This window comes from Mugil cephalus, chromosome 6 (genome assembly GCF_022458985.1).
Source record: "Mugil cephalus isolate CIBA_MC_2020 chromosome 6, CIBA_Mcephalus_1.1, whole genome shotgun sequence".
Lineage (NCBI taxonomy): Eukaryota > Metazoa > Chordata > Actinopteri > Mugiliformes > Mugilidae > Mugil > Mugil cephalus.
The window spans coordinates 28,600,779-28,621,318 of NC_061775.1; the positions used below are offsets into that span (position 1 = coordinate 28,600,779).

The window sequence follows — 20,540 nt, forward strand, 5'->3', positions numbered from 1 at the left end:
TACTGAAGCTGTAAAAGTCAGATGTTCGGGTCCAGCCTGGACATGTCTCCCGTCCATCGCTGGGACACACTCACCTAACGAACACGTCTCCGGAGGCTGGAGGAATATTTTTATTATTATCATGAACGTCTTTGTCTGCGGGAACTTTCTTCCTGCAGAATCAGAGTGAGATCCAGCAAAGAAGACAAAAACAAAATGGCCGACGTTCTGGAAGAATGAATAAAATCTCTGAACTCAGTTTGTTCTGACCTTTATAGAGTTTAAAAGGTTTAATGTTGTCAGCTGCAGTCTGAACAAATGCAATAATTAAAACTATGAAAGATTAAAATGTGTCTGCTATTGCAAACGTTTGTATTTGTGACGTCACATCGAGTCAAGTTCTTCTCCTGAACAGTTGAATCTTTTAATAAACACCAGTGAAAACAGTCGAACACAAACACAGACGTTACAGAAACAAACTGAACTGATCTTTAAACATGAATCTTTTTCATTCAGAACATAAAGTAAAAACGTCCTTCGTGTTGAAATGTTTTCTGTTGAATAAAGTAAATCAGTCTTAGAGTTTTTAAGCAGCTGGTCGTTGGTTCAGTCTTCGTGGTGCGTTCAAGGACACGGGAGACCTTCGTTGAGTCCGGAGCTTAAACGAAGTCAACAGGAGATTTGACCCACAAGCCAGAAAGCTAACGTGATGCTAACGTGATGCTAACAGAGTGAGTGACTAACGACACCACGCTGTCCCTGGATCATCTGGTTTGTCCTGAAAGCCAATCAGCTGCCGGGTGTTGTCCAGTCAGAGCTCTTGACCTTTGACCTTCGCCATGTCGCTGCTCAGCCGCTCCCCCGCCGCCTGAAGCTCCTCCCTCTGCCGCATCAGCCGAGCTCGAGCTTCCTGCAGCTGCTCGTTCAGTTCCAGATACCGACGGCACTGCTGGAACCGGAGCTCGGCCTCGGTGTCGGCCGGCCGGGACGAGTCTGAGAGAACAGGAAGTAGACGACACAACAGGAAGTAAACGACAGGGAACAGGAAAAACGACAGAAAGGGAGGTAAACGACTAACATGGAGGGGGTGGAGCTTATGACATGTGGAGGGGGTGGAGCAGCCACCAGGGGGAGCTCTACTAGCTTTGGTACCATGTTTATACAGTCTGTAGTTCAGACAGAAAGAAACCAACGTGCCGTCTCTCCTCAGACTCTGGACCCACCTTGACCGGTCTTCTCCAGGATAGTGAAGACCGGGTCGTTGGGGGCGGCTCCGTTGATGTCCTGCAGGATCTGGTCCACGGTCGGGGGCTCAGGGCGGCTGGGCAGAACCACCCGCTTCTTACTTTTAGAGCCGAGGTTCATCGTTTCTCCTTCACAGAAAACACACACACATTAAAAAAGAGGGAGTGGATGATCTGGACTCTGACCTGGAACCTGAAGACGTCCTGGAAAAAACCACAAATAAATAACTAGATGAAAACTCACAGACTGTGTCCAGGAGTCAGGACGGCTTCAATGTTGTGGATTAAAACTATTTTGACTCAGGTTGACAGACTGAATTCAGTAGAGATACAAGTAAATTAGCAGGTTTACATTTAATGAATTTATGTTTCATTTCTGTCAAAACTCTTCTACTGGATTATTATACTAAAGTTATTATTGAAAGTATTATTTATGTTATTGAGCAAAATATAACACAATATCTATCTAAGATATCTATTCTGTAATTATATGTATGTTTTGTAATTAATACTATTATGTTTATATCTTTACAAAACACCAAAGTAGGAACAACTTCTCGTCATCTTCTCTGTTTATGTGTGCTGCATTTTATAGATTTATTTTTCCTTTTTTCTTGTTTCTGTTTGTTTTTTCTTAATGAATTTACCCACATTCCTCCCCCAGACTGAACACACAACACTTAGCACCTTCTATGTTGTTCAATGTTCTGCACCAACATTTTAATAAACTGCTCATTGTTTCAGTTCTAAATTAAGAATATTAAGAATAACAAATTAGTAACAGAAGTTATTGTCTTTGGTAAATGTCAGTCTTCTGTGTAATTTTTGAATTCAGGCTGCGGACCAGGTTGGAGCCTCCGGTCGGCCGCTTATGGCCCGCGGGCCGTTGATTGTGAGCTGGTGAACCAGGACTAAACGCAGAAATGTGTCACAGCCCGTACAAATATTTCTAAGCCGAATTTGAGAGGAAGCCACGACGATGGTAAAAATGTGCTTGAAGCTAAAATAAAAGTCGTTATATTTGCATATGAGTGGTTTCATTCTTATTTTCCTGTTTAATCTGGCAGCTGTTTTAGCGAGAATAACCATTTACCAGAGTTTATCCGTCTGAGGTGGAAACCTCCGGGGCTCCGTCCTCCTGCTCGGCCGCTCTGGAGCTGCTCAAACCGGACAACCGGGGACAGAAGGGGCTGAACGGGAGGAAAACACGGAGACCGAGACACCGGAACGACTGCAAGCTGCAGCAGCGACAGGACCTAAACTATAACACGTCACGGCGTCAGCTGCAACGTCACTACGCCGGAAGGAGGACGCTCCCGGACAGACTGTGAAACGTCACGGCGTCGGTGAACATGTAAATAAACGAACCCTTTTATTCTATTTAATCATATTTAATTACATTTAATTCACTCTTATTTTATTCAGTTTAGTTCTATTTAATTTATTCATTAAATTTTATTCTATTCCATTAAAAAATAAAGCATCAAATACTAACATTTGAGTTCTTCAACTTGTCTTTTTTTTTGGCCAAACCAACATTTCAACTAAATTTCTATTCAAACTTCTTCTGTTAGAAAAGTCTGTGTTGTTTGGGGGGTTTAGTTTTTCTTGTTGGACCAGTGATTGATCAAATTAAAAACCCCTTCACAGACACTAAAGGTGTTTGCATGTGTTCCACAATAGACTGTCTTCTGTCCTACGTCACGATGGTTTGCTGGAGGCAGGAACCAGAATATGAGGCTGCTCTGATCAACATGTCATCTTGATGTGTTGTCAGGAGCCAGAATCAGAAGAATGAGACTTTTATCTTATACCAGCGGCCACTGAAAAGGACAAACCTGTGGTTAAAGGTAATAAAACTGTAAATATTGGTCATTAGATGAGATAACTCCTAGTTGTAGGTCTGTGTTCACTAAAGGCATCAGCTCCCTGGGTCCAGGATTCACTGGGGGTGTCGACTAAGAGGAGGAGGAAGTAGAGTTTATGGCTCAGGACCAAGACGTGAGGAAAACCAGGATTAGCAGCTCAACTTCAGATGTAAACAGATGTGATCTGAGAGGTTTTGATCGATTCTTATCAACAGGTTTAATTTCAATAATCAATAATGTCACAGCCACTAAAAGTCATCAGGTGGAATCGGGTCCAGTTTGAGCTCATTCAGCACAAATCATGGTTGAATGTAGCCGGAGTGGAGAGTAGCCACGGCCACCGATATAAATATAAATAAAAATACTGTAGCAGTAAAACATCAACAATCATCTACTAATGATTCTGGGTCAGAATTAAAGTCTTTGTAAAGTCAATCAGCGCTGGTCCGTTTTTAACTCTGTGTGATCTCATTTTAAAGAACAAGTCTGTGTTGACTAGACGACTGGGTCGGAACATCTCCAGGTTACTGGTCTGCAGGGCTCACAACCAATCAGCAGTGGTCCAAGAAGGAGGACAACCAGGGACGGGGACGTGGGCGTAGGATCATTGATGCAGGGCTGGTGCTGAGGCCAGTGTGGTGTGAAGGAGACCAGCCGGTGGAGACAGGGTGGTGTTTGGTCCACGTTCTGCTGGGAGACCTTGGGTTCTTTCACTCATGTTCTTTGATTCGTAGCTCCTGCCTCAGCATCGCTGCAGACCATGTCCACCCTTTCATGGAGACAGGATTCCCTTCAGGATGATTCTCCCTGGAACCAGATCTCAGTCCAGTCCAGCATCTGTGGGACGTCCTGGACCAACTAGTCTGGTCTGTGGAGGCTCCACCTCTCAACCTGGAGCAGGATCTAAAGAATCTGATGCTGACGTCACAGAACACCTTCAGAGGTCAGGAGGAGTCAGGAGGGTGGTCCTAATGTTACGGCTGAAATGTGACAGCTACTAGATCAAGACAGATATAAAAGACATGTGACAGAAACAAGAGTCTCCGAGATGAAGAGGGAAACCTTCAGTGTGTCCTCGTCCTCCCTGAGTGTCCTCTTCCTCTGCTGCTATTGGACAGACTGTAGAACAGAAACACAGGGTGATGACGGTTATTATGGCTTCAGGACTTCAGTCTCCTGCAAACAACACTTCTCAAATAATCATTATTTCCAGTTCATGATGACAGCAACACAAACAGTGTTTAATATGTAATGTTTCTATTTCTCTGCAAAGACGATGGATCCTGTTACTGGACACGTTTCAAGGCAACGGTGTTTATTTCCTTCTAGTGTTAATTTGTCTCTGTTACAGACCAGGACCTCAGATGTTCTCCTTTTAGCGTCTGAATGAACTCAGGGACAGGAAGTACAGTTCTGGTCCGGTCTGATTCCCCATCAGTGTGTGGGTCACGCTAACTCTGCTCTCTGTGTAGATTCAGAGAAACCAGCGTCCAGACCAGGAAACTAGAACCATGTGTTGACTGAGTTTCCACATCTCCATCCTAAATGATTTAGGTTTCAAGAGACAAGAGGCCTCTGAGAGTGTTTGTTCATCAGCAGGAGGAACTTACCGTCAGTCTACACTGAGTCCATCCTGATGTGCAGACAAATGACAGAGACAGTTCAAACAGTTAAAACCAGAAACAGCGATTAAACCTTTGTAGGACAGAATAATAACTCAACTAGATCAAACTCCTTGGAGCTAGAGAAGGACCAGACAGAGCTCTGTTAACTTTCTATTACAGTCGAATGAATGGACGCCCCATGTTTGACTTTCTGTTCTTTCTTTACTTCCTTCTAAAATAAAACACTGTTGTCTTTGCTGTTGATGCAATGCTCTGTGTGTTTCATAGGTCACCAGTTAGTTAGAAGCTTTAAACAACATCTGAGCTGATGCTTCAGATCAGACCCATGATGGCGGCTCAACGTTTGGTTCCCTGCTCTTTCTTTTCTGGACTCGACGTCTGGTCCAATAATTAAAAGCCAACGAGCCCAGGGAGCTGGTGCAGGCCAGTCTGCAGCACCACCGAAGAAGAAACAGCACCATGGTTCTACCAGGGTCACTGAGCTACATGCTAACTCTGTTCACACCAACGGACTACTTTACCAACACCAAACCAGCCCACTTACCAAACTGGTTAACCCAGGAAAGGCTGGAACAGGTAAGAGGACATCTGGGTTAGAGAAAGATCCATTTAAACCTCGTTCCAACACAAAACCACAAACTGTTGGTGAAAGTGGTGCTAGCGGAGACACAGGGTGATAAAATCTAGAGGCTTCAACCTGTGCTGGAAGTTATAAATGTATTTATGGAGTGAATGTCCTAAAATAAATATGAACCCGACCTCAACCAACTGTGAGTCTCCGGAGGACCGATGGAATAACCTGGTCCAGACAGTTGGACAGGGACTAGTTTGAGGGGACAGAATGATAGGAGGATGGAAGCCGATGTGGTTTACGTACTCTCTCTTCTCTCTCTTCGACTTTAGCTGCTGATGTCTCTGCTGATGAACTTGGTAAACTTCTCGGGTCAGATGGAGGGACTTGCGGCGCTGGAAACACCAGGGCTTTATTCTTCACCAGAGTGGACAGGACTGACCAGGAGAGGAGGTCAGAGAAGCACAGTTAAACACTTCAAACTGCTGAGAGAGCCACGGTCTGGTCTGGGCCGGTCCTACCTTCTCTGGTGAGGTTCTCGGCAGCGCTCATGGCCTTCCCACCGAGGTTGCTGACCATGTTGTCCACTGTGGCCTCGTGGCGGAGGAAGACCGGCCGGACACCTTGTCGTAGATGATCTGGGAGCCGTTCCAGGACATCGGGACCATGCACCACAACAGGAAGAGACACTGGAACCGCAGAGGACGGACAAGCTGTGGACTTACTGGACCAGTACCGACTGAGCCGCCCTTAACGGCACCGAGGACCGGTTTAACGGCAACAGTGTTCTAGCAGAGCAGTGTGGATGTAGAGGATACCGGTCTGTGTCCTGAGTGAGTTCTCACCTTGAAAGCGTAGTAAAATGGGAACCAGTAGAGGAAGATGTCTGAGAAGAACTCGCCAAGGCTAAAGACGCCGTACACCACCCAGTACGTCAGCCATTTTGTGTCATCTTCTTTGCTGGGGCTTTCAATGGCTTTGATTCTGCAGGAAGTCAGAAAGTTTCCACAGACAAAGACATTGATAATAATAATAATCTTTATTTAACCAGGTTTGCCTCATTAGATATAAAGTGAGACCAGGATAGCAGCAGTTCACACAGTATAAAAATCAATCAGCTCCACCTGCTGATGAACTCATCTATGAGTGGATGGACGTTCAAACCTTCTTTAGCTCATTTTATCAGAACTTTATGCTCTATTTGGATAGAACAAAGTTTTTCAATCAGTTTCATATCTATGGTTCTGCTGAGAGGATCCAAGCTGACACAGATCAGCATCAAAATCCCAGAAACTCACGAATAATACGCTGGATAGACGAAACCAATCAGGTTGCAGAGGAGGGCGGCACCATATCCATACATCAGGTAGAGTCCAGTCAGTGAGACGGCACCTGGACGAGGACACACAGACACACAGAGTCATCTTTTTATATTGTAAATAAACGAGTTGCCGAAACAGATGCATCCCAACACATTTTGACTCAATCACAGGACTTCTGATCCAGACCAGGCGAGACCAGGCGAGCTATAGGGATGTGCCTATTCGATCCAGAAATATTGACACCAAGTCCACTTTCACAAGAAATATTAACACGTTTATGACACCGAATCATTAATCATTTCTAAAAGTAAAAAGCGTGAGAGAGAGGGAGCTCAGGGAAATGAGACAGACCTCTATGATGGAAGCCCTTAAATTCAGAGACAGGAAAACTCCAGGTGTTTAGTGAAAATACATGTCAGTGGCCCTCACAGGCATGTGCACGTAAATCATGTCAACATGCTGCTGTTTCTGAACAAAAACACAGGAATGGGAAATGATAGAGATGCAGAATGAGACCTTTGTTGTCAAAGTTCAAGTTCTGTCAAGTTCTAAGCTGAATACTCCTCTGTCTGGGCCAGAAACAATTCTATGGAAGTCAGAGCGACTGTTCTCATTTTCATTTTTGTTTCAGAGGGATTTTTTAATGTGATTTGCTCAGATTGTCTTTAATTGCTCTGATTAAAGAGACGTCTGAAAGTATCGGTATCGGGCTGTTACTTGGTATCGGATCCAAAGGATGAGGGACACGCCCCCTGAGGGACACGCCCCCTGAGGGACACGCCCCCTGAGGGACACGCCCCCTGAACACAGAGAGTGGATGAAGACGCTGCGCGTCCCAGAGACCCCGGCTTGAAAATGTTGTGAATTCAGTTATAATGAGGTTTAGTTTCCAAAGTCAGGAGGAGTTTAATTGTAAAATGACATGTAAAGCTAATTCTGCGGCGCAGAAACAGACAGAAACGGTTGAGACGACGTCCAAGCTTCATGGACACATTGAGAGGAAGCACAGAGGCGGGTAAATTAACCGTTAAATTAGCTCCGCTAGCTACATTAGCTACATTAGCTACACGGGGGAAGTTAAAACATGAACATTTCAACTCCCTGAGACACTGAGACAAAATAACATCGTTTATTCCCACGATAGTTTTTCTGTTAACGTTCAGAGCATCGGCTGTATATTACAGCCAGGTTAGCATTATCAATAGCATGATAACAGAAAAAGAAACAATGAACACGCCCCCAGTTCTTACGCAGGTTCTTATGTAATGAGTTGTCTGTAAAAAGTTCAGCAGATGGAGAGAAACTCTGTCTCCCAGAGCTCAGAGTTAAAGTCACAGTTACTACAGAATAAAGTGGAAATGAACATGAAGCATAGTTAAAGATCTCCAGCAGACTGTTAGCACACTTAGCTTCCCACTGGTTAGAAATGACCTGACTCAGAAAGACTCAACTCACCTCTTCACTTCACACTTAAAAACTAAAAACTTAATCAACTGGCTCTGAGACTAAGATTCAAATATAAACAGCGGGACTGTACGTTTATTACTATTATTTCATTGAACAGTGTTTGAATGAATGAATTGGAGACTGTGATTAATTTAAAGAGTAGATCATGTGACTACACCAGGTGAACACAGAAAGAGGTTAGAAAACTTCCAGGATAACTTCCACAGTGACTCGGCCTCGTCCCTGGCGCTGCAGGAACAAACCCAGAGAATGTGTTGGATGAAAGTGTCCTACCTCTGACCAGCTGATGCTGCTGTTCACTCATGAGGCTGCTCTGCTCTGCTCTGTCTCTGAGGAGAATCTGCTTCTACGTCAGCGCTCAGAGCCGGAGACAATGAGCACCAGGCACCAGGCTGACATCATGTTCACTGGGCTACTGGCCACTGCAGCTAGCATCACTGCTACTGGCCACTGCAGCTAGCATCATCACTGTTACTGGCCACTGCAGCTAGCATCATCACTGTTACTGGCCACTGCAGCTGGCATCACTGCTACTGGCCACTGCAGCTAGCATCATCACTGTTACTGGCCACTGCAGCTAGCATCCTCACTGTTACTGGCCACTGCAGCTAGCATCATCACTGTTACTGGCCACTGCAGCTAGCATCACTGCTACTGGCCACTGCAACTAGCGTCACTGCTACTTACCACTGCAGCTAGCATCACTGCTACTGGCCACTGCAGCTAGCATCACTGCTACTGGCCACTGCAGCTAGCATCATCACTGTTACTGGCCACTGCAGCTAGCACAATCACCGTTACTGGCCACTGCAGCTAGCATCATCACTGCTACTAGCCACTGCAGCTAGCATCATCACTGCTACTGGCCACTGCAGCTAGCATCATCACTGCTACTGGCCACTGCAGCTAGCATCACTGCTACTGACCACTGCAGCTAGCATCACTGTTACTGGCCACTGCAGCTAGAATAACTGTTACTGGTCACTGCAGCTAGCGTCACTGCTTCTGGCCACTGCAGCTAGCATCATCACTGCTACTGGCCACTGCAGCTAGCATCACTGCTACTGGCCACTGCAACTAGCGTCACTGCTACTTGCCACTGCAGCTAGCATCACTGCTACTGGCCACTGCAGCTAGCATCACTGCTACTGGCCACTGCAGCTAGCATCATCACTGTTACTGGCCACTGCAGCTAGCACAATCACCGTTACTGGCCACTGCAGCTAGCATCATCACTGCTACTAGCCACTGCAGCTAGCATCATCACTGCTACTGGCCATAGCAGCTAGCATCATCACTGCTACTGGCCACTGCAGCTAGCATCACTGCTACTGACCACTGCAGCTAGCATCACTGTTACTGGTCACTGCAGCTAGCATTAATTTGTAAATATGAAGAGGATGAAGAGCAGCGTCCTGGTTCCAGACTGGAGGATTAACTGGATCCTCTTCAGATGCAGTGACATGAAACAACCTGTCACAAACGTCCGCGACATATTTGAGCCGAACTGAACCACAGCAGATCAAACCTGACCTACCCCCTGCAAGGATCTTCTTCCTGATCCCAGTTTTCTCCTCCACCTTCCCCAGAAAATCTGTCACCACATTCTTCTCGTTGAGGAACTTGTCAGCTCGGTCTCTGATGGAGGAGAGGATGTTCAGCAGGCCCATGGTCCTCAGTCAGGTCCTCAGAGCAGAGCAGGAAGGAAGGGAAGCTAGTGGCAGGAGAGGAAACCAGGCCGAGTGTAATCCTCATCAAAGCTGCTTTAATGACCAGGAGGAGGAGCCAGGTAATCAGATTACTCTGCGATAGAGCTCCAGGCTTCACGTGACTTTTTCATTGACTTTCTTTTGTTTTGTTGACACGTACTGGCAGAAAAACAACCAGCGCTGATTCCAGGACTTTACAGAAATACAAACAGTACAAGACAAAACTCCACAGGTTACATGTCACAGGTTATCGTGGTCCAGGTGTAATGGTTTGAGCATTAAAACAGACGGTGGAGACAGTTCCTGGCCTGTAGTATCTGGATATGTAGAACCACCTCATTAACTTTCCTTCATCACTGACGGCATTGAAGAGCCTGCAGGGATCCACATGGACCCAGTCAGGCTCAAAACAGCATCTCTTTGTTATGACGGCAGCTTAATGTAACGAGCAAATCACCGAGATAAACTTTCTCAGTTACATATCACTCGTCTATGATGTTGGACATGGTTTTAAAAACCTGCTAAAGACTTTACACTTAGAAAAACGTTGGATTCTCATAATCTCATAATCTCAAAGACAGTTTTAACTGAGTTCAGTTTGTAGAAGTTGAATGAACTCAGGTAGATCTGAGTGTCATCACAAAGAAACACCCTGAGCGACACCGTGAACAAACAGGAAACCTTCCATGAGATAAATACGAGGTGATTCCACCGTGATGCTGACGATGTGAGATCTCTGAATTAGTCGGGTTCAAATTAACCAACACATCAGTTAAACAGCAGGGGTCAGGTTGTGTGGGCGTGGTTTAATGTGGGGATGGACAGAAGTAGTTTAAAAGTCTGTGATTGGCTGATTGGTGCAGGTAATGGAGAGACACCAGGCTGTGATTCTGAGGAACAGAACATCTTGTTTAATTCTCACTTTGTTTAGTTCATCATCATCATCATCAGCCAGATCTTCTATGACTCCTCTGATTGGTTCCTCCAGCTGACCCCGCCCCTTCCTCTGAGCTGACTCCTCCTCCTCCTGCATCGATCTGATCGACTGTCAAAGCTCTGGGACGTCCACCCTGAAACTAGGAAGCTGTCCTCTCTGCTGGACTGAAGGACGGACGTTTCACGACAGGTTTGGTACCAACAGATATAATTAACCAGGTCTCCTGATCCAGTTTGTCCACTCTGCAGTAAACTGTGACTCTTCCAGACCCTGACTGAGTCCATGAAGAGTCCGGCAGCTCCATCTGAACCTGCAGGATCTTCAGAGCTCTTCACCTGGACCCGTCCAGGCCAACGGGAGCCAAACCGAAACCCGAGACGGGGTCCAGCTGCCACAACAAAGGAGTGTGAGGTTTTCTTCCACCTCTTTAAGCCTCTTATTCCTGTAATTCTGTTGCCGGGCTGCCTCGGCTCTGATCGGTGATCATTTAATCCCTCCGTGGAAAGGTTAACTTGTCTTTGGCTCTCGCCCGGTTCGTCACCCTGCCAGCCTCGGACTCAGACGCAGGACGGCCGGCAGCAGATCTGGGAAGACATGGAGGAGCTTCTGTTACCGAATGGTGAAGACGAGGCTCCGTCGGACAGCGGCTCGTACGCTCCGGGGGACGCCAGGAGGACGAGGTGGGGCCGGGCCAAGACCTTCCTCCAGGACGCCATGAAGGGGGAACTGCAGAGGACGGTGAGGGATTTCATAAAGAGGAACGGGCTGCTGACGCTGTCCGTCATCGCCGTCATCACCGGCTGCACCCTGGGCTTCATGCTGAGAGGAACTCACCTGTCCACTCAGGTAACACTCACCTCACATCTACATCTCTGGCCACTGCTCATTCATTATTTTATGTCTGGAGTCAGGACGTGGCTTCTTTTAAATATCCCAGCAGCGCATGTCCCCTGGTCTCCAGAGCTGATACTATTACATGTTCTGGGAAGAGCTGAATGTCTTTATTTAGCCTTTCATTAGAACTCACCGGATCACTCTCACCTTTACACTCATACCTCCGTCCCTGACTAATGCCCGGAGTCCTCAGGTTGATACTCCGCTTCACAATCACTGGATCATAGTTTACGTTTACATGCACGTAAAAGAAATAAATATATATTCCCTTAATCTGACTTTAACTGGACAGGCTAAGTGCATGTAAACACGTTAAATCAGAGTTCTCCTTATCTGATTAACACACCCAGATAATGAGATTGGAAATCGATTTTCTCCGTCATGTACACGCTCAGTTGGACTTTTAACTGGACAACATGTGGGCGCATGCTCCCCAACCACAGCCCTGACCTATGACCCCGGAACAAAAGCATCCAAAACAGAAGAAGGTAGAAGAACCACCTGAAGTATAATAGCGCTCATGTCACCTGCCCCAGAGTCTCAGCTCAACATTAGTCAACTTCAAGTTCATTTTCACAGAAATGTTTACTAATGTTCATTGAGTCTGAACGTTTTAAACCAATGACATGTGAAGTTGTAAATCATTAAACGCTGTTGCTAGGCAACTAGAAACCACAAAGGCTAACAGTTAGCGAGCTAACAAGCAGCCAACTTAAACTTTTCCCATAACATACTATAAAATTAAAGCTCTGCAGCAATAGTGAGAGGTATGATGCATTCATGGTCTCATTTGATGAGTTCAAGGACGCTAGAAAAAGTGAATGAACCAATTCAAAGGCACAGAGACACGTTAGCTAAAAGCTAAAACTGCAAACAAGCCTGATATTAAATCTATTTCATCAAACTTAAACTTTACTGATGTTTATCCACTGACTTTAAGTGTCGAGTTCATTTAGACCTGAACCAACCTGTTGATTAATGAGACAACAGCTACACACAGTACACAAGTCTAAATTATACATTAGTGTAAATTATTTATTATTAATGTTTTATTACTGTTTTTATTCATCATATATAAAATAACAGGTACAGAAAAATGAACATTTAAATATCTCAGCCTTTTGTTGTCGCTGTGCAGAATGTTTCTAATAATAATCTGAATAATTTAGGGATTAGCGTCTGCAACCCTTTGTCCGCACTCGTTGGCCAGATCTGCTTATTTTAAATCCAGTAAATTATCTCACGGCACTTTGAAACTGAACTAAACAGTCGATGGATGGATTAGTCTCTTTTCCTCCAGAGCATCTGCTGTAGGAGTCTCTCTCTGCACTTTCACCAAATCCTGAAGGACGATAAAAACCACTGACACTGTGTTTAACTGTGTGACTTTCTTATTATATGTTGATGATGGCGTAAATCTGGCTCCTGTGTCCTTCATCTTCCCGTTTCTCATGAAAGTCCTGATGAAAGTTTGGCCTTTGTGAAGGATAATCTATGAACTCTGACCTGCAGCTGCTGAATCCTCCACAAATACAAATATCAAACAAGATTAAATTTCACTTTTTACACCTCATCATCCTTTCGTCTGGACGCCCCTCATCTAATCTAATCTAATCTAATCTAATCTAATCTAACCTGATGAGAAACAGACCAGAATAACCAGCAGAGCTAAATGTGAAGAATGAGTTGTGGGTAAAGATGATCAGTAAATGAGCTGCAGGTGAAACATGTTGGGATGAGATGTGACCTTCACACCAGTCCAGTCCTCGTTCCCTCGTATAATTTATCATCTGCCCATTTCCTCTCGTGTAAATGATCTAGTTCCTGTTTATAGTTGACTCGCATTAAATCCACCTGTAGAATATGTTCATAGCAGCTCAGTCAGTCATCGTCTGTATCTTGTGCTCTGACCTGTATGATCTGTTATGTGTGATCTGTAAATGTGCTCGTACTGACTGAACTCAACTTCTGCTTGATGACAAACTGCATTTAGTTGCTCTGCACGTGTGGAATGACAAGAAAGTTAAATCTAATCTAATCTAAAATGTCAGGAAATACACAGGGATCCGTTACCATGGTGACCAGTCAGCTTCCTCTCAGGAACTGATCAGTTAACTCCTCCTGGTTTGGTTTTAAAATCTGCACAGAGTCTTTGATTGAAGTTAAGTTCTGGTCTATTTCCTCCTCAGGCTAAGATCTACTTCTCTTTCCCTGGAGAGCTGCTGATGAGGATGCTGAAGATGCTCATCCTCCCTCTCATCACGTCCAGGTAGGTCGGTAAAAACTTACAATAACGGGAAGCGCCAACGTTTGTCAGTCACAAAAGATCAATGACACAAAAAAGGGGTTTAATCAATTTAACGCCACAGAGCTAGGCTAGCGGTTTCCCTCTGTTTCCAGTCTTTAAGCTAAGCTAGGCTCACAGTTTCCCTCTACCACCAGTCTTTAAGCTAAGCTAGGCTCGCGGTTTCCCTCTGTTTCCAGTCTTTAAGCTAAGCTAGGCTCACGGTTTCCCTCCACCACCAGTCTTTAAGCTAAGCTAGGCTCACAGTTTCCCTCTACCACCAGTCTTTAAGCTAAGCTAGGCTCGCGGTTTCCCTCTACCACCAGTCTTTAAGCTAAGCTAGGCTCGCGGTTTCCCTCTGTTTCCAGTCTTTAAGCTAAGCTAGGCTCACGGTTTCCCTCCACCACCAGTCTTTAAGCTAAGCTAGGCTCACAGTTTCCCTCTACCACCAGTCTTTAAGCTAAGCTAGGCTCACGGTTTCCCTCTACCACCAGTCTTTAAGCTAAGCTAGGCTCACGGTTTCCCTCTGCCTCCAGTTTGATGTCAGGTCTGTCGTCGATGGAGTCGAAGGCGTGCTGCCGGATGGGCGTCCTCACCGTCACCTACTACCTGTGGACCACCTTCATCGCTGTTGTGGTCGGCATCATGCTCGTCCTCATCATCAAACCTGGCGTGGGGACGGACATGGAGAGCAACCGTCTGGGTGGGGGCCCTGTCATGACCTCGGCTGATGCCCTGCTCGACCTAATCAGGTGAGAAAGGTCAAAGGTCACTGGTTTGTTTTGTGGTTGTTGTGGTGTTCCTGAGAGATTTTGGTAAAATACTACACTACCCATGATACTTTGGTGCTGCTGTTGGTTTATTATAGAGGGAAAATCAGGTTGACTGGACGGCATCAACAAAACACAGAAAACTAATACTCTTCTGTAGAAAACACAAGAGTCTCTGTCTCATTAATCCTGTTAGCATCCTGTTAGCGCCGTTAGCACCCAGGCCTGATCAGTGTATTTTTAGTAATCCTGTGTGGATCAGTGACAGATTAGACTGGGCGCAGTGATCTCTGCTTTCATCCTGTTCGTCTGAAACACAGCAGGAAAAATAAACAATCAGGAAGTGAAACCACTGAATCACCTCGAACTCACGTTTTATTTCCACATCTGATATGTTGATATTTACAAGCCAACAACCGGAGTCTCTGTGGACTTTACACAAAGATCTGCCACAACAACCAGATCATTCATTTATACATTTATATATTTATTTATATGTTTGATAGGGACAGTACACCTTAATGAACATTTATTCATGCAGCAATATGTGGGATTATAGCAACAATGCTAATTAGCATCCTCAGTCCCAAGGCAAGTAACACAGAAACATGATGAGACATAGAACAGGACAACAGATCCAATCAGAGACGTCACAGACAGGACGTCACTATGAAGATAAAAGTCAATGGTCACACGACTGGTTTCATTTCAGCTTCTGCTTGAAACTAGCATTTAGTCCAAAGGGGTTCCCTGTAGAGGAGGTCCTGGTCCTGGTGCTGGTCCTGGTCCTGGTCCTGAGACCAGAGGCTGGGAGCCCTTTTATAAGAAAGTCAGACATGGGAGGAGGAGGAGTCCATAGAACAAACCATAGACATAGATACATAGATGCCGCATTGAGCGGGTTGCTCCGTTGCTGTGATACGTCAACGCGTCCGCCATATTGGATGTGGCAGATCTGCCCGTAAACTAATAAAAGGAAATTAACTTAAAGCGCCTTTCTATGAAGTGCTTTGAGTTAATGCCTCTTATTCACACATTCACACACACACTAATATATTTGGGAAACAAATAGGCACCAAAAACAACATATGTAACTTTTAAAGTGATAATTATAAATGTTGATGTGTGTAACACTGTTACTGTGATGGAAAATATTGAAATATTTATAAGTAACATCTTTTCTGTTTCTATGCCACTAAACATTAGACGTGTGATGGACGTGCAGATCATGTCTACATTGCGTCCGTCGGTCCACGACCAATTCTGGATGTGGATATGACGTGTAAACTAGGTCTAACCATGACCCGATTTAGACGTCAGTAAACTGTTCAAACTAGGTCACTTTTTTGGAGGTCAAATAGACGTCGAAGACAGGTTTCAGTTTTTTTATTTTTTTTATTTTTAAAATTGTTATTACCAATATAAATAATTAGGAATAAACACCATTATATTATTTAGTTTAATTACTTATTGATTGAGTATGTTTTATTAGTTTTTCCATTGTTTTTTTGTTTATTTTCATGTTCTCCCTCTGTATTTATGGAATCAGGTCTGGCTAATATTAGTTCTGCACAGATGTACCATAACAAATTATATACTATATACTATATATTACATGCCAAAAGCTTACTAACACAGAGGACATGTATTGAAGGCGTCAAATTATTGTATGTTATAAAATTTTTGGAATTATTGATTGTACATCGTACAGAGGGTGAAATAATTGTAAAAATACGATTATCATCTGATAGATATACTGTGCAACCGTTGTTATATAATAACCAGATCCTGAAATGTGGATGTGACAAGAAGGTTTTCTGAATAAAGAGCAGTTTTTACATTCACATTGATGAACATACTGTATATAAATATATATATATGGGGGATGAACATTATATACAAACAATATCTCAGTGTTTATGTCTGTGCTCTGATCGCTCCATTTTGCCACATCCAAAATGGCGGCGACGTTGACGTACAATTCAGTGCTCAATGTTGCGTTTACGTATATATGTCTATGCGTCAAACACCAAATTTAAAATATTTAAAATTCTTGAAACTTAACAAGTTGAACTTTTCTAAAAATCTTACAATCGTGGAATGACATTAGTTTTCTATCAAAGACATTTAATGATTTTTTAAAAAAAATAATTCTCTGATTTTGCAGCGCCACCATGTGGTCAGTATAATATTGTATCAGCTGCTGTCTCTAATGGATCTCTACCTACCACTGGACCTGAACGAGTTATTTCTCCTGACACCAGCTTTGGATAGTTCCACAAATATAATCTTCACCTCTACACTGGATTAGGATTAAAGTTACCTGTAATTTCCTTCCTCTCCACAGAAACATGGTTCCCTCCAACCTGATCGAGGCCACGTTCCAGCAGGTGAGAAGTAAACAGTTCAAATCTACAGCCCAGCGTTAATGTTGATTCATCAACATTAATCTTCTTTGATTCACATCTTGGTAATTTATATATTCTATGAAGTTGATGCATTTTTGTTGATGTTTAATAGTTACATTCAGCCAAACTGACAGAAACAACATTTCCACCAAACAGCTCTGATCTCTGAGGAGATCCTGGTCTGTCCTTGATCATTTATCAGGTTGGATTAGATGGTAGAGAGAAAAGAGGAAGGATTCATTCCAGGAACAACATTTATTTACAGTTTGTGCTAAATGCTAAATGCTAATCGACTCTGCTCAACTAGAAAAGTACCCAGATGAGACGTATTTAACTTCATAGCTAGCTTAGTGATCGTGATTTAGCCACAGGGCTTGTAGCAGTTACCTGTTTTGGTAGCTAACGCTAACTAAGATCAGATTCTCCCAATATGCTCCGTCCTCGTCGCTGAATAAATGACAAACCTCACTGTGTTCTCTTCAGTACAAAACCGACCTGGTTCCTATCCTTAAAGTCCCGACCAAAACCATCCAGCCAAACTTCGTGTACGTCATCCCGGACGACAGCGACCCCAAAGGCCGGACGGTGTTTCTGGAGCTGACCCCGCCCCCGGAGATCATGTACAAGACGAGTCCCGGCAGCAGCCAGCAGATGAATGTCCTCGGCATCGTCATCTTCTCCGCCACCATGGGTGAGTGGACATGGACCAGGGTTTCTAGACTATTCTCCATCTTTTATTGGCTCCTGTAGACATTTTTTTTTATTTTTTGGGGCCATTGGTCTTTTAAGGGCTCCTCCCACAACATAATATAAACACACGTTTGTTCATCTTTTCGAGGACGTGGTTTACACGATGTTTTCTCAGGACTCTAAACCTGAAGTTGACCTGAAGTGTAAAATGTCCTCTCAAACCTGGGACAATAACATCAACTCGACATCACCTGGATGGTCCTCCAACCAATCACAGACATTTAAACGAAGCACATAACCTTTGTGACTGTTACTGTTCTGTCCGGTCGACTGAAAACAATCAGGAGAAACAAACTGTAAAGGACCGGGAACAGAACCCTGGGGAACTCCACTGGTAATGGGACAATCGTTCATGACATATCTAGTAAATGCCATTCTCTACTAGACAAATACTAGATACTCACCAATCAGCCATAGTATTATGACCACTGACAGGTGAATAACACAGACTATTGTGTTTAAATCATGTTTAAATCACCAGAATCACGTTTTTGACTACAAATGTCCTTTCAAAGTCTAAAAGTCTCAACAGTCGACAAACAAATGTTGAACTGTGTGTGTGAGTATAACTTTCAGATTTAACAGCCTCCCTAACTTAAAGTTTTGTGCTAAGCTGAACTAACTAAATTATACATAAAAGAGCAACGTCTTTCTGCAGCGCCCCCGGTGTCTGGAGGCCGCTTCTGCAGTCCATTGCTGTGGGAACAAGTTAAAACTGATAAACTTCATGTGAGATAAATGCAGCTCTCTGGACCAACGTCCCATCGTAACAAATCTGTGGACGAGGATGTTGTTCTGGTTTCATTAAAGTTTCTTCTCATCAAAGAACGAAACTAGATTCATCAGAAGAAATGTTTTTATGATGAGGTTTGATCCACTCTGACTGGAGTTGACTTTATAGATATAGATGACTGTAACATAGATCCTGTTTGAATGTGCAGGTCTGTTGTTGGGTCGGATGGGAGAACGAGGAGCTCCACTGGTCAACGTCTGTCAGTGCATCAACGAATGTGTCATGAAGATCATCAACGCGGCCGTGTGGTGAGACCAAAGCACGACGTCTGATTGGTTGGTTGGTTGGTTGATTGATTGATTGGTTGATTGATTGGTTAATTTGTTGGTTGGTTGGTTGATTGATTGGTTGGTTGATTGGTTGGTTGGTTGATTTGAAGTCGTTGGTATTTACATGATGTTACATGTTCACATGGTTCAGTTTAAATCTGGATCAGTTGGTTCTGGTTTGATATCTGTCTATAAATGTTTGCTGAGTGTTTGTCCTCTTCTCACGCTCACGACGATTCAGTGAATGTGACGGTAAAAAAAGTTTAAAACTGTCCGTTAAACTTCATCTACGTCCCCTGACACTGGGATCCAGATCTGGTTGGTTCTGTTTCCGGTTTCCTTGGTGTCGAGGCCTCGCTCTTCTTCTCACGCTCAGGAGGATTTACTGGATCTGACCCAATGACCCGTCAGGTGGAGAAAACGTGATCGGATTAAAGACAGAGTCTAAACGAGGATCAACATGCGCCGTGTGACATTTACGTTATCCAGACAGTGAACGCACCATCTGAGTCGGTAGCGTCTCAGTTTACTGATGGAGCTGAACCCTGAACGCAGCTGTGACAGCATCTTATCAGGATGTAAACTAAATAAATTAATTAAAAGTTTAACATCTTCATAACGACCTCAGATGCAGCATTAAATCCAGGTCCGTGTCTGTCACCTGTAACACGATGCTCAGAGACGTCTCAGACTCTGGAAGATGATAATAATAATAACAATGATTAATTCTTTTACTGAAAACACATCTACGTGTTAACCAGTTAAAATCATCAGAGTAGAGGTGAGTTGTTCAGGTTTAAAGGAGCTTTTAATAGGAGCTGGAGACCAGCTGAGCCTCGCTGGGTGTTAACAGAGTCTGGATAGAAAGTTATTTACTGATGCAATGAGGAGCTTCTCATTTCTTCAACCACCATGTGTAAAGACACAGGAGATGTTAGTCTGGTGGAGGAGATGTTAGTCTGGAGGAGGAGATGTTAGTCTGGTGGAAAAGGGTCAAATCAAACATCTAGAAACTACTAAAACTGGCTTAAGACCTTTATTCCAGACTGGAAGGATAGTGGAGAACCATGGTCGACCAGGAAGAAATAAATCCTGATTGATGGAGAAACGTTTGGAAGAAAAGCAGCAGTAGAACTCAGGGCTGTGTTTAATAGTGGAAGGAAGAACATTTCACACCATGGACAATGTGAAGGGAACTCAAGGGACTGAACAGAAAACCACTGATCAGGGAGGACAACCGGGAAAAAAGGCTCCAGTCTGACAGGGAGCAGCACAAAGACTCTGGAGCTTTTTTTTTAGTGCCGACTTTTGCGTATGTTAGAACTGAGGCTACCAAAGTGAACACGCTAACAGCATGTTAACACACATGTTCTGAGAAACCAGGAAGTGATGGAAGCAGCAGTAAAGCTGTGGATGGAAGGAAGGATCTAAAAAAAAGAAGTAGAAGAAAGTGAAAAAGAACTAAGTGATCTACTTTAATGTGGAGGTGTAATAAAAACATAGATTGACTCAAAGCAGCTGATTGATCCACTCACATGTTGATAAGAAGATTAGAAACCTGGAAAAGATCCTTTAAGAAAGATTACAGCTGGTTTTATAATTGATTTCAGTCTGTTGATGGTTGGGTGGGTTCCTGAGGTTCTTCTCAGG

At 44.0% G+C, this 20,540-nt stretch overlaps 2 protein-coding genes, 1 long non-coding RNA gene and 1 pseudogene across 4 annotated transcripts in view; 2 read left to right on the forward strand and 2 right to left on the reverse strand.

Moving 5' to 3' along the window:
- Positions 1-381: 381 nt before the first annotated feature.
- c6h19orf25 (chromosome 6 C19orf25 homolog) lies at positions 382-2,487 on the reverse strand. Of its 2 annotated transcripts, none has more exons than XM_047588006.1 (3): positions 2,317-2,487; positions 1,203-1,352; positions 382-972 (listed from the first exon to the last, which is right to left on the reverse strand). In XM_047588006.1, the coding sequence occupies exons 2-3, from the start codon at positions 1,342-1,344 to the stop codon at positions 791-793; spliced, it is 324 nt and encodes a 107-aa protein (XP_047443962.1). In that variant the 5' UTR covers positions 1,345-1,352; positions 2,317-2,487; the 3' UTR covers positions 382-790. The 2 variants fall into 2 exon arrangements, with proteins under 2 accessions (XP_047443962.1, XP_047443963.1); XM_047588007.1 differs by having other exon boundaries at positions 1,203-1,427; positions 2,317-2,471.
- On the forward strand, positions 2,470-5,760 carry LOC125009803. The gene is made up of 4 exons (XR_007112982.1): positions 2,470-2,577; positions 2,907-3,073; positions 4,984-5,292; positions 5,620-5,760. It is a non-coding gene; the product is annotated as an uncharacterized LOC125009803 (long non-coding RNA).
- LOC125009795 lies at positions 3,290-9,824 on the reverse strand (annotated as a pseudogene).
- The window catches only part of slc1a8a (solute carrier family 1 member 8a), a 13,090-nt gene continuing 2,304 nt past the window's right edge, over positions 9,755-20,540 (forward strand). Inside the window, exons 1-7 of the mRNA XM_047587980.1 lie at positions 9,755-9,865; positions 10,774-11,568; positions 13,806-13,885; positions 14,437-14,652; positions 17,018-17,060; positions 17,562-17,769; positions 18,770-18,869. Of these exons, the coding sequence (XP_047443936.1) occupies positions 11,317-11,568; positions 13,806-13,885; positions 14,437-14,652; positions 17,018-17,060; positions 17,562-17,769; positions 18,770-18,869 (899 nt within the window). The 5' untranslated portion in view covers positions 9,755-9,865; positions 10,774-11,316. The remainder of the gene's footprint in view (positions 9,866-10,773; positions 11,569-13,805; positions 13,886-14,436; positions 14,653-17,017; positions 17,061-17,561; positions 17,770-18,769; positions 18,870-20,540) is intronic.